General features: G+C 42.7%; 1 protein-coding gene across 1 annotated transcript in view; it reads left to right on the top strand.

Annotated features, from left to right (window-relative positions):
• Positions 1 to 14,067, top strand: part of ANKFN1 (ankyrin repeat and fibronectin type III domain containing 1) — a 387,619-nt gene that overhangs the window by 153,998 nt on the left and 219,554 nt on the right. Inside the window, exon 3 of the mRNA XM_084862549.1 lies at positions 13,789 to 13,829. Within this exon, the coding sequence (XP_084718675.1) occupies positions 13,789 to 13,829 (41 nt within the window). The remainder of the gene's footprint in view (positions 1 to 13,788; positions 13,830 to 14,067) is intronic.

The following is a 14,067-nucleotide window of genomic DNA, read 5'->3' as shown; positions in this document are numbered from 1 at the left end:
AAATACATTTTTAGTGTAAGCATGTCTCATGGAATATTTGAGTTACACATATAATAAAAACAATTATTTGTTGTTTACCTGAAATTCAGATATAACCAGATGTCCTGTGTTTTTATTTGGTAAATCTCACAACTTGTGTGCCAGATCCAATGACTAAAACAACCAAGCCATGTTCACTTCTGTGATACCACAGCTCTATACACATACGTTGTTTAATATTCTGTTATAATTATGTGTTCACAAGGTCCCCAGAACCTAGTAGTGGCTGACATATCAGAAGCATAAGAGAATGGTTTTCACAGGGATGAAACCACTGAACTAGAGCTAGTCACATGACCTTGTGTATCCACAAAAGAGCCAGGAAGGCAACCCTCCATGTACTTAGGAGATGGAGAGCAAGAAATATTTGACAAAGAGTGTGAGTAGGTAACCATGGGGTATGATGCCCTGGCCAGTGTAGCTTAGTTGGTTGAGCATCATCCCATGCGCCAAAAGGTCAGCAATTTGATTTCCAGTCAGGGCACATGCTCAGGTTGTGGGCTCAATACCTGGCAGAAAACATGAGGGATACAGCCAATCCATGTTTCTCTCCAAAAAAAAAAAAAAAAAAAAAATTGTTTCTCTCTCTCTCTCTCTCTCTCTCTCTCTCTCTCTCTCTCTCTCTCTCTCAAAAAAAAAAAAATTAATAAAGATATATTTTTAAAATTTTGGATATTGGTTCAGAATAAAAGATAGAAACAATCTAGCTAGGGATATTCACTTTTAAATAAAACTATATCACTTGCAAAGGCATTGAATAGATATACATGGGAAGGGAAAGGGCCAAGAAATGGGTGAGCTTTCATACTTTGCCTGGCTTCTTTTCTGAAATGAATCCCCAGTTGTCCCTCCCAGAAAAGCAAGCACTACTTAGGATCGCACATAACTTATTGGAAACCACTGCCATCACCTAGACATTTCAAAGCCAGTGTCCAACACCCCATGTGAGCTTTGTCCCTTTCTCTCCTCCCTACCCACTGTCATAGCACCGTTTGTTTCGACAATTGAACATTATACCTTCTCTGGCTGCATTCTCCTGGACCAAGATGTCCTTGGCTGCAGCAGGAGGCTCTCACAAACCACTGTATTTTCGTGACTGAATAAAGAGTTTATTTCTCCAAGGTACAAACCAGTGACTACCCAGAGGCTTAGCCCTAAATGCACTCTTATGATTAAAGACCTTCGCTGAGCCACTGAAGTGTTAATTGGCCAAGTACAACTGTCAAAAATTCATTTCTATGGGAATCAATTAAAACAAGATAATTGGGCATTGTCAGCACTTTTAAATATTTATACCAGTGGATGCAAATATTTATTTACATATCATCTGTTTGCAATTTTTTATCATGTCTGCTTTCTGAAGAGCTGCTCAGGCTCTGTTAGATCGTTTCTTGCGATGCTTAAATGAAAAGCTAAACTTATTCTAGTCGACTGACAGAAAGCTAAAATATTTTTGTTCAAATTCATGTGACATTGTGTATTTTTGACAATGTTTATATTCCTCATTTCCAATGGAAAGTGATACTGCAGCCATCCTTTCAAAGGGAGATTTCTGATTTTATATATATATATATATATATATATATATATATATATATATATATATATATATATAGTTGATTCATTCTGTTTTCCCATGTGTTATTCATTAGAGCAATTCCCAGCTTTGTAGATTTTCATTTTACCCATAGAGTGTTAAAACTTTCACACTCCTGCAATCGGTTAGCAATATTAGCCCAGCTTTGCTTGACATCTTTTTTATTGCTGAACATCAAATATATGCTGGTCCTGAAATATCAAAGAATGTGAGTCTCTTGGCTAATGAGTCCTCCCCTATGGGAGGAATAACCACACCCGCTCCTCATTGTAAATTCTCCCTCCAGTCCCAAGTCTCTCAACCATCTCAAAGCACATCTCCACCCACACCATCATCATTTCCAAATTTGTTTACCTATCTGCTTTTCCTGTCTTTTAGAAATAAGGCTCTCCATGACTTTCTTATGGTAATAACACTTGCATTAAAAAAACTTAAAATTGTTAGTTTATGATTCCGGTTATATCTGATATTCAAATTAGTCGTGAAAAACTTCAGAGAAAATCCCCACTATTTAAGAACAGCCCCAGTGGATATTTTAATGCATTTCCAGCTAGTTCCATCTGTGCGTAGTACTTCACTTATTTTTATGTGTTCATGTAATTGTGATACTATATGCATCTTCACTTTGATTGTTTTATGTTCACTTGCCATTTTACGATAAGCATTTCCTCCATGTAATTACAGTTCTTCGTAAAGTCTTTTTTTTTTTTTTTAATGGTTGCATGATAGTCCCTTAGTAGGTAATAGATTGTGGTTTACTTGATTTGAGGAACAGCAGGATGGAGTTTGGGGCCTGAATCTGACTATTCGACTCCTCTTCCTCCTGATAGAAAATATGCTCAGTGAACAATAAAGAGGCAGAAGGGATGCAAAGTGCCGAACCCCCATCGTGCTTATCAGCCATGGATCAGAGCAGAGTGCTGAGTGTTATCTGGGGAGAAGGGCTGATGGAAAAAGTTGGAGGGAAAAAGAATGTTCTTGGTTTCAGCTTTGTAAGAAGGGCTACCTAAGACCCATGACCTGGGAGCATGAACGGTTGAGTGTAGAAAATTGTGCCAAGATGTCATGTTCACTGTAACCCCGTTCTTCCATGTCCTTGGGGAATCTGCCCATGCATCCTGGGTCCTCTCTCAGAGACTGGCATTGGAGACACTCTTGCTCTTGCAAAATTAAGAAATAGCAATGCTGGTCCTCGTCTTCTGACCTTCTTGTGGCTTGGTTCTATGCTGCATATTTTAATCTTTTTCCATTTCTATCACAGGTGTGAGCCTGACATTTTGCCCTTCTTCCCATTGCTGAATCCTGGTTGGGCTCATTTTTTGTTTGTTGTTATTGTTAATCCTCACCTGAGGATATTTTCCCATTGATTTTTAGACAGTGAAAGGGAAGGAGAGGGAGAAGGAGAGGCAGAGAAGAAGGGGGAGGGGGGGAGAGAGTCCAATGTGAGAGAAACACATTGATTGGTTGCCTTTCACATGCTCTCCAACTGGGGCTGGGGAGTGAAACTGCAACCCAGGTACACACCCTTGACTGGGAATAGAACCCTTCAGTGCGAGGGCCGATGCTCTAACACGGAGCCACACTGGCCAGAGCCTACTGGGACTCGTTACTATGACTCAGCTTCCTCTCCTGCTTGGACCAGGGTGCTCAGGAAGGCAAGGCACCTGTCTAAGCAAGGTTCACATTCATGCCTTCCCCAGAGTCTCAATGTCTTGCTCTACTTTTTTGTGTGTCTCCACGTGTCTCAGGATCCCAGGAAGCAGTGTCTACTGTCCTTGCTTCCTACACTGGAATTCTGTGGACCAGTGATTGTCCAAATGCGGCAGCACCTGGGAGCTTAGGCAAAATGCAGATTCTCAAACTCCACCCAGATCTATTGCATCAGAAACCCTGGGGGTGGGATCTGGCAATCCGGGTTCTGACAACTCCCTGGGTGAGTCTAATTAATGCCTGTGAGTTTGAGAAGCACTGCTGCTGACCTATTTCTGAGTGATGGAGCTCCTTTGCTTGCATATTTAGCTCAGTGGACACCTGTCCTCAGCAGACCCTCACTAAAGCTCTTGATAACGCAGCTGCAGCTTGCATGCTAAGATGGGAAATGCATTCTTTACCTTGTGCTCTTCCCCCCAAACTTGCCTTGCTTGATTTTTAAGTCTCCAGACCGTGAGTGAATTATGCTCCTTCATGGGTAGCAAGAGCATTCATCTCCACCACCTCCATCCCCTATTACGTTAGCAAATGCCTCTAGTGTTCCCTTTGCCTCTCTTATTCTCCGCTCTTTTCAAGCAAACGCATCAGTTTTCGAAAGTATGCCCCACCTCCTGACTTGGCTCCCCTACCTTTTTCATATGTGGGCGCTAATCCCGTTGGCTGGATCCCAGAGTCTGCCTTCCTCTTCCTCTTTGCTTTCAGTCCCAGTCATTTGTTTTCTTCCTGATATTGTTCCAGATTTGGTCCTTTGAGATCCTCCTTAAGAGGAGATGTGAAGTCAGCAATTTCAGAAGCTGCCAAACTATCCACCATTCAAACAAATCTTGTCCATGTCTCATTGCCCAAGTTGGATAATTCTCCATCTGGACTCAAATGTTATAGGCTTTTCCCTGAGGCAATTTCTCAATCTCAGCACTACTGATATTTCAGACTGGATAGTGCTTTGTTGTGGGGGCTGACCTGTGTGCTGTCAGATGTTTAGTAACCAGGAGCACCTCCTTCCCAAATCATGATCATCAAAACATGTCCCTAGGCCATTGCCTGCATTCCCCTGGAGTATAGGGTACAGTTCACTTAGGTTGGCTCTGTCATTCTCCCTGGGCTGTCCAAGGACTGACACATGCCATCCCTCATGGCAGTCCCCTGAGCCTGCTGCATTGCCGCAATAGCCGTGCTATCTTGGCACCAGTGAAATAATCCCTGAAGGATTCCACCGAAATCTTCTTATTCCTCCCTCACACTCCAGTCCAAATGTCATGGAACCACCCAGCGTGGCTCTCCCTCCAGTGGCACTTTCCTAATCGTCCCCCACCTCTGGGCATCCTCTGCAGTGGTCGGCAAACTTGTCAACAGAGCCAAATATCAACAGTACAATGATTGACATTTCTTTTGAGAGCCAACTTTTTTAAACTTAAACTTCTTCCAATACCACTTCTTCAAATTAGACTTGCCCAGGTTATGGTATTTTGTGGAAGAACAACACTCAAGGGGCCAAAGAGCCACATATGGCTCACAAGCCGCAGTTTGCCGACCACAGCTTTAGGGCATTGGTCTCCTTGGTTTTCTTCCTTTGATTTTGTTGAATTTTTAAAAGCCACAACCATGCCGTTTTTCAAACTTCAACTTCAAGAGCATTCGAAAAGTTTTAAGTCCCTATCTGTCCAACCTCACCTCTCAAATCTCACCATTTCCCTGAAAGAAAGTCTTTCCTTCTCCTAGCCCAATGCCTAGAGATAATGAAACCATTTCTCTTTAAATGATATCCGGGTCAGAGTTCCTTAAGTACATATCATGAATAGATATGGCTGTAAGAAATGCTGTCTTATTTAAGAAATAAGCTTTATGGAAGAAAGCCCATTTGGGACCATTGGCAGGGAGCCCCGAGCCTGAGGGGCAGGCTATAGGAGTCAGGAATCTAGTCTTCCCACAGCCCCTTGGGTCTGTGCAATTCCCAACCAGATACACTATCCCAGGTTGGCTCAGTGAAGCTAGAGTTCTCAGTGCCTGGCACTAAACCTGATGGCCAAACCCACTCACCCTCTACTCTGGATGGAATCTAGCACAATATATATATATATGTGTGTGTGTGTATGTGTGTGTGTGTGTGTGTGTGTGTGTGTGTGTGTATTTGGCTACTTAAAGTTTAAATTACCCAATATTGGCCTCAGCAGCACATTTACGGCAAGCCAATGCCACTGAAGCAAGTTAGAAACAAAGATTGGCACTGCCCATTCCTGCGAATGCCAGTCACAATAACTGAACCCAACTCTACCGTCCCCCATCTGAGTTCATTGCTCTCCAAATGTTTGCGCTTAATCTTAACATTTCCAGATAGTGCACTATCTTATTGGGGATTGAGAGTCTAACTTTACCCTCTTCTTCACTAAATGGTGTCAGAGTGCCAATTTGATTGATAGCTGGGGAGCATCCAACAAATCCAAAATACAGGGCCCCTGGGCAGCTTCAGAGGCGAAGCAAAGGAAGGGCTTCCCACTGCCCTCCTCTTAACTGAAGAGACCTGGCCTGGTGTCAGACCCCATGACTCAGCTGTCCAATCTCAGCCAGGTCTGAGAGAGCAGACCCCTGACTTGCAGCATTAGCAGAGGAAACCTGCCCACTATGGAGAGATGGCCCAGTGGGTTTCTGCCTTCCCTGAGTCTAGGAAGCCGGCCTTTTCCTGGACACAGGAGAAGGTAAGGGAGTGGAGAGAGAGGCCAGATGTGCTCATTCCATACCCGTCACTCCTGGAGGTGGTGTAGATGCTGTCTCCACCGGGAAAACACGAAGACAGAGAGATTTCTCTCCTCCACAGAGACCGTGTGACTCTATACCTTCTCCCTGTGTTAAGCAAGCACTTAAGTGTTTCCCTGTGTGCCAGCTGCTATTTTAAGTGTTCTCTGTACAGGAACATTTAATCTTTCCAACAATCCTAGGGGAAGGCTAATGTAATGGCTGATTTGCGGAGGAGGAAATTGAGGCTGAAGTCGGTAAGTTAGGATCTGAACCCCGGTAATTCATCTCATTGTATTCTTACTCAGTGGCTTTCTTTTAGGTCTTCAAACAAGACACGCTCTTCTCTCCCTGAGACCTTGGCACACAATGGGCCTTCTTGCCTACAATGATCCTCCCTCTCCTCTTTGATGAGCTGCTCCATCTCAGCTTCCAGTTTAAATAGCGCCCTCTGGCAAACAGACCTAGTCTGGCAAACAAACCCATACCCTCTATTTTTGTGGCTAGGACTCATCACAAACTCTTCCCATTTCAATTTTCTCTGCATAGAAAAAAAAAAAAAAGACTGGAGGCGATGGTTAAAACTGTAATAGAACTGTGGTTTTTTTCTGTTTGGTTGGTTGATTTGTTGTTATTTGTTGGCTTTTGCTTTTTATATTGTTCAAGCTGTCCAGTGGTTAGAACGTACATCTTGTAAGTGGGGTAGTTCCAGGTAACAATGCCATTTGAAGTTAGCCAGGGAGTGATGGGAGTGAGTGGAAATAAAGATCAGTGGCTTTGTGGAGATCATTGCACTGCAGGGTCAGAGCACCAGAGCGGTCATCAGTGCAAACGTGACCATGACCAAGGAAGGTGGGAGAGGAGAGGGAATCTGGAGACTGCATGCCAGAGGCAAAGGGAGGCAGAGGATAGCCACGTGAGCAGTGGATGTGGAAAAGGAGGTGCATTAAATACGTGGGCAAGAGCAACATAACGAGTGTTCTGGAAGGGTCCCTGGGGCTCAAGGGTGGATATATCCTCCCCCTTTATGCTATTGTGTTTTGGAAGTAGATACAAAAGTGGCGTGTCCTGGAGAGGACGGTGCAGATGGGAAAGCCTCGTCTTCATGCTGGTGAGAAGAGGGACTGAGGAGGAGACAGAGGTGAGCTCTCTCCTTAGAACAGGGACAGAAAGCACAACGAAAGGGACAAAGACAAGGAGGATGGAAGGGCATGGACCCACCAAGAAGGGGTCTGGTTGAGACAGGAAAGAAGTGGCCGAGGACAGCTTGAGTGTGGCTTTTCGGTTGGCACAGGCACAATTAGCATGCATCAAGGAATCAGAAGTTGAGAACACTGGCTGGGCACAGACAGGACCAGCTCCGTGGGCAGGCACTTGATGCTGTCTCATGGGACCCTGTGCTTTGTTTCGTGCTCTGTTGTCACTAACTTGAAGTTCTTAATAATTTCAGAGCAAGAGGCCCTGCCTTTTCATTGTAGACTGAGCCCCACAAATTCCATAGCTGATCTTGGACATGGGTATGGGTGGTAGAGGCAGTATCCATGAATAGCTGCTGAGTACACAGACTCCAGTTGCTGGAGAAAGCTGGAGGTTTATCTCTTTAATTGCCATCTGTTGGTGAGCCATTGGGTTGAGTATTCTGCTAGATGCTGCAGAGATAAATCCTATATAATAAAACCCTAATATGCAAATGGAACCCAACGGCAGAACAGAGGGTCCCTATGACATGCACTGACCAGCTCAACACAGGAGATGCCCCCTGGTGGTCAGTGTGCTCCCACAGGTGGCACACTGCTCAGCCAGAAGCCAGGCTCATGGCTGGTGAGCTCAGAGGCAGAGACGGTGGAGCCTCTCCTGCCTCCAGGGTAGCACTAAGGACCCCTTGGGGGATGTCCCTGACGGCAAGGGAACAACTCCACGCCCCCGCTGCCCAGTGCACGAAAGTTGGGCACCAGGCTTCTAGTAGGTGAATAAGAAGTTGCCTGAGCTCATGCTCTGATTCATGTAGAATTTGAGCCACTGCTCTTCTGTTAGAAGCATTTTAGAGCAGCATCAACTGAGGCCACCTTTTGTGAGATGGAACTTCAGTGTGATTTTCAGATTTTATGTATATGGACTTCATCAGTTTTTGTAAGTGACTTCAAAGGAATGATTCATTAAAATTGATGGCTAGGTATATACAAGCACTGGCCATCAATCAACTTTCATATTATCTGCAGCAGATTTGAAACATACTCTGTTCCTTGCCAAAACCCATCTGTTTGACATTTGAATAATTAATTCTTAGGAATCTATGATTTAATTATAAAGGTTTGGACAGTCGCCTGTGAGGCATGAAAGGATTTTATGAGTCTCTAGACAGATGACAGAAATTTGAAAAGAATTGTTTGGAAATAGAAAATATTTTGAACCAGATAATATTTTAATGATGTTGTGGAGGAAAGGGTTGAATATAAGTGGAGCCTTAAGATATGATCAGAGTGAGCCTTAGCTATGTAGCTTTATTTTATTTCATTTATTTATTTTATATATATTTTTTATTTATTTCAGAGAGGAAGGGAGAGGAAGAGAGAAATAGAAACATCAATGATAACAAATCTAACTTAAGCTGATTGAGGAAAAACCTCTCTTTTCCTGATACTATCCCAGGTGTAGCACTGCCATAGTATTTACTGCATGTCCCTGGAATTTTGGACTCAAACATTTTCTTAAGTTTCTCATGCAATAGACCAACTATAAACATCTCGGTGGTAAAATAATCACCACATTTTATCCGTGTTATATGTCTAACACCTGGAACACATTTTAAATATGATAGGTACTTGATAATGCATTATTGGCCAAAAGAATACCATCTACTTTATTTGCTATTAATAATTAACATATTATTTGAATAGTGTGCACAATAAAATGATTTTGCCAACATATCCCCATATGAAATGCAGAATACAATGAATAATATTCCCGGCATGCTTTCTGGGGGAGCCACACTTCTGGGGGTTTCTTAGTGTCCTCGACCTAAAGACTAGAGTCTGTGCTTGCTCTGGCGTGTCAGCTGGGGGTCAGTATGGACATTTCTTTGTTGATTTGGGAGTCATTTTTTGGACTCGTTGCTGTTGCTTTGTGTTTGGCTTTTGAGAAGGCCATAACTAACGAATATGTCCATTATGTCCAGAGGAGATAGCTTACACTCTGCATTTGCTAGGAGGATCCAGAGAACTTGGAGGCCTCCCTCAGACCACTCTGTTGAAGGGTCCGAGCCTATTAGCCCATTCACCAAGGAAAGAGCCTCCCTTTATCGTTCACCTCTTGCAGACCCACTATTACTTAGGAGACCCCAACAGCCTACCTGCATGTGAGCTGAGGACCCCTCCTCTCCTGTGAGTCAGGACATCTGGGTGTGTGCAGGCAAGTAACAGTGGCGAAGAGAAAATGCACAAAGCATTACAGGAGAGTCAGCAGACTGAGGAGGAAACAACAACATAATCGAACAGATGACTCTTGCGAGTACCCTTAAGGGAAGAAATAAAAAGAACGCTAGAAGAAAAGAATGTAAATTCCTAGGGAGACCAGAGAACTTATTACAAAGGAGGAATCCGAGGAAAAGAAAGAGTTCTTGGAATTAAGTGTCTTGCTGCTCAGATGGGAGAATTATGCCATAAAGAGGAAAATCTCAAAGAAATAGAAATTATGAGTGCGAAGCGAAAAATGGATGTGGAGCATGCATCCTATTGTTAGAGGATAAATGAGCTTGACCTACTTGAAGAGTAATTTGGACTCTCCATCTAGTAGTGAGCTGAATGTACCCTATTATAAAGTACTCGGCATTCTAAGAACTACCCTACCGTGTAAGAGCGTGAGTCCAAAAATAAATGTTCAAAATGCTTTCTGCAAACTTGTTGAATAGCAAAAAATTCACAAGCGACCTAAATGTTCATAAGTATGGCTCGATTCAATACATTAGGTCATGTCCACGAATGAATTCTAGTTAGCCATTAAAGAAAGAGGAGATCCAAAAATACCAATTTTAGAATGCATGGCCATGAAATATCAAGAGAATAATTTCCATGTTATAGAAAATCATATAGCATAACCTTGTTTCTTGAAAAAAATATAATAATATATGAATATGTACAAAAGTGGATGCATGCATGTGTGTTTAAATAAGCATAAACAACAATTTAGAATGTTATCTTCACACACTATCAATTATAATTATCTCCAGAAAACGGGGCTGGAGTGTTGGGTAAGATGGTTACTTCTTTTTATAAATATATTTTTATTGATTTCAGAGAGAAAAGGAGAGGGAGAGAGAGATAGAAACATCAATGATTAGAGAATCCTTGATCAGCTGCCTCCTGCATTCTCTCCAGTGGGGATTGGGCCTACAAGCCACACATATGTCCTGAATGGGGAATTGAACTATGACCTCCTGGTTCATAGGTCAATGCTCAACAACTGAGCCACACTGGCCGGGCAACATTCACTTCTTTATATGCTTCAAAATAAATCTGTGAGCTTGTGAGCTCTTTTTTTTTTTTTTTTTTTTTTTCATTTTCATGCTCTTTTGTATTTTCCAAAGTTTCTGTAATAAAAATTATATATTTAATTTAAAAATTTAACTGTTGCCCTAATCAGTTTGGTTCAGTGGATAGAGCTTCGGTCTTCTTCCTTCCTTCCTTCCTTCGTTTCTTCCTTCCTTCCTTCTTTCCTTTCTTCCTTCCTTCCTTCCTTCCTTCCTTCCTTCCTTCCTTCCTTCCTTTCCCTCTAAAAATTAATTTAAAAAATCTTAAATAAGTAAGTAAATTATATGCTCCCTCCAAATTGTCTACTGGTCTCTCCAAGCAGACAGACATTATCGCAAGGGCAGGGAATGAATGTATTATTCAGATCTAGCTCAGTGTCCTCCACATACCAGGCTCTCAGTAAACACTTAGCAAATGAGTTAGTAAGTTTAAGGACCCTCTTTCTCCTTTAAGAATTCAGGCTTTTCTTTTTCTAATGTAGAAATCAGCCTAGAAGAGCAAAGGTGAGTTTTTATGTCCCTCTATAGTCTGTGAGACCTCACCACCCCATTGTCAGTAATGGCTTTATTTATTTTGTACCCCAAGAAAAATCGGTACCACCGCATTTAGCTTCATAATGCAGTCTCAAGGACAGCACTGAGTAATGTTCAAAATAATCAATGATAGTGTGGTGAAACTTGCCACAGTGAAGAGCTCTTGTCCAGGGAATCTGTGGATGGATAACAGATTGTTTTCTTTGTTGATACTTTCATGGCTACAGAAGAACCCACTATCGGAGGCAGTAGTGAAAACTTTTCTTAGGTGAGAGCATTCTACATTTGTTTCCTAGCAACAAGTCCCTCCAGGGAGCCAAAGGGTACACAATTTCAGAGGAGTTTGGAGGGGTCAGAGTGGGAGGCCTGTGTGTATCAGGCGGGGAGGTCAGATCGATGTTCCAAATTTCTTCCAGCCAGTGCCGCGTAGGACTCCTTGCTAAGCCACACTGTAGAATTCAGCTAAAAGGGTCAGCTCGATAAAAATGTATCTGAATAAAGAACTCATATAAAGGCCTGTGAAAGAAAAATCACCCCTTTTCTTCCTGGGCCCAGCAGTTCCGTAATTTAGCAGTCGGTAAGTCTAAGAGCCTCACCCCCAACCATGATAGTAAATGAGGAACCACGGGGCTTGCTAAAGCATTTAGGGACTTTTCCCATGTGGGATGATGCTCTGACTCAATTATACTCGGCAGTGGGAGGCATGGAGATGAGAGAGAGAAAAAGGAATACATTCATTCCCTGCCCTCTTGATAAGATGAGGCAGTCTGAGAGAGAAATGTGGGACAGTGTTACGGCTTTGACTGCCAAGAGTAGGATTCCTACCCAAGCAAGACTCTCTCCGTAGCCACTTTTCTAGCTCCGGTGTCATAGACTTATCTTCTTTGGTTTTCCAAATTGGCCTTCTGATAATAATAATAATAACAAGAATAACCCTAACCAGTTTGGCTCAGTGGATAGAGCATCAGCCTGCAGACTCAAGGGTCCCAGGTTCAGTTCCAGGCAAGGACATGTACCTTGGTTGGGGGCACATACCCAGTGGGGAGTGTGCAGAAGGCAGCCGATAGATGTTTCAGCTCTGTAAAAAATCAATAAAATATATTTTTAAAAATAATAATAACAAGAACAGTAACAACACCAGGAAGCATTTACCCAGTACCCACTATGAGCCACCTTATGTCACTACTTTACATACACTGAGTGGCCAGATTATTATGATCTCTGAACGCATAATAATCTGGCCACTCAGTGTAGATTGACCACAGAGTTGGGATTTTAAAATAATGTTTTTCCATGTATAAGAACTGCATTGTGGGTAGTTGGAAAGAAGCAGAATACTTACTAGCCAGAGGCTGGGGCCACTATCTCCTGGTCCCTTGACATATCAAGATTTGCAAGCTTTCCCTTATACATGAGTACACTGAGTGGCCAGATTATTATGCGTTCAGAGATCATAATAATCTGGCCACTCAGTGTATATTATCTTCTTTAACCCTTACCGTGATTCTTTGAAGTAGCCACCAACATAATTTCTATCAATTTGCTGGTTACACTATTACTACAAATGTCAGAGTTGGGAAGAACATTGCCCACCGAAGTGAACAAGCTGACTTATCCAGAGCCATGTGGGTAGCATGACAGGAACTTTTTCTAGGTCTGGGGACCCAATGACCGAGTGGTCAGTCCTGGAAATGACCTGCAGTTGCCTGAGTCTCAGAATGAGAAAAGTTCATGTCAATCACAGGGACTTCCTGACATCCTTCTATGGACCTACTCCCCACTGAATAATTGCCTACCCCAGTGATCGGCAAACCATGGCTCGAGAGCCACATGCCTCAAACAGATTGAGGACGTTTTTTAGCAAAGACCAGCTTAGAAGTACCCTAATTAAGTTAATAGCAATGTACCTACCCATATAGTTTAAGTTTAAAAAATTTGACTCTCAAAAGAAATTTCAGTCATTGTACTGTTGATATTCAGCTCTGTTGACTAATCATCTTGCCAACCACTGGCCTACACAATTGTCAAGTGCCTCTCAAGCACAGACAGTCTAATTGTTTCTCTCTTTACACTGCCTTCTGGAAACACTGCTCCCCAGAAACACTCTCTGTTTCTTGGAAAAGAAACGTGTCCACTCTCCCAATGAGCATGAATTGAGAAAATCATAACCTTTAGGAGGAGTTCATTTAGTGGAACAATGTCTCAGAACTGGGCCTATAAGAACATGTTCAATGTCCGTGTGAACCAGAAGCAAGAGTAGGATGATTCTTGCCAGCAGTCAGCAACAGGTGGTCCGTGAGGTCCAAAAGGTTGGCGACCACTGCTCTAAGCCATTGAATGAGGCCCTAGGATCTCAGGTTTCCTCTCACCAGGATCACACCTGGGAGACAAGCCAGCCTCCAGTAATCTCGAAACTCTAGGATGTGCAAGGCAGGGAGCTGAAATAAGATACTACCGTTACTCCCATGTTTTCTCTCTGGGCTAAAGCTTCTTGTACCTCCAAGAAGTTTTCCAATAAATATGTTTTCATCTCTAGATTTCTCATTTTTCCCAGTAAGTGGCTGGGCCTTCAAGGGCAATTCACTGTCTTTTTCATTTTGAATTGGTTACTGTACAGTTTTGTAATGCACTTTTCTCTCTCTCTTTGTTTCAGAGGCTACCCTTCAAAGACAGACACTTCACCTGCAGCAAAATGTAAGTACATTTCCTCCTTGCAATGTCTACTTCTCCACAGTCATCCTGAAAACCTCCTCATCATTAAGGCTCCCTCTCACATCGTTCTGTTTTTAAAGTCCGGCTTCACAAACACAGCCACGATTGGAACTAACCTTCCCCTGCTCTTGATTTGTATAGCACTGTGGAGCATTTTATAAACCGTTTGAGAAGCAGATTGCACTTGATCAGGGCTGCAACTATATTGCATCTAAGAAGC

The sequence above is a fragment of the Pipistrellus hanaki genome (assembly GCF_964339955.1).
Source record: "Pipistrellus hanaki genome assembly, chromosome: 16".
Classification (NCBI taxonomy): Eukaryota; Metazoa; Chordata; class Mammalia; order Chiroptera; family Vespertilionidae; genus Pipistrellus; species Pipistrellus hanaki.
This window is presented reverse-complemented; position numbering and strand designations above follow the sequence as displayed.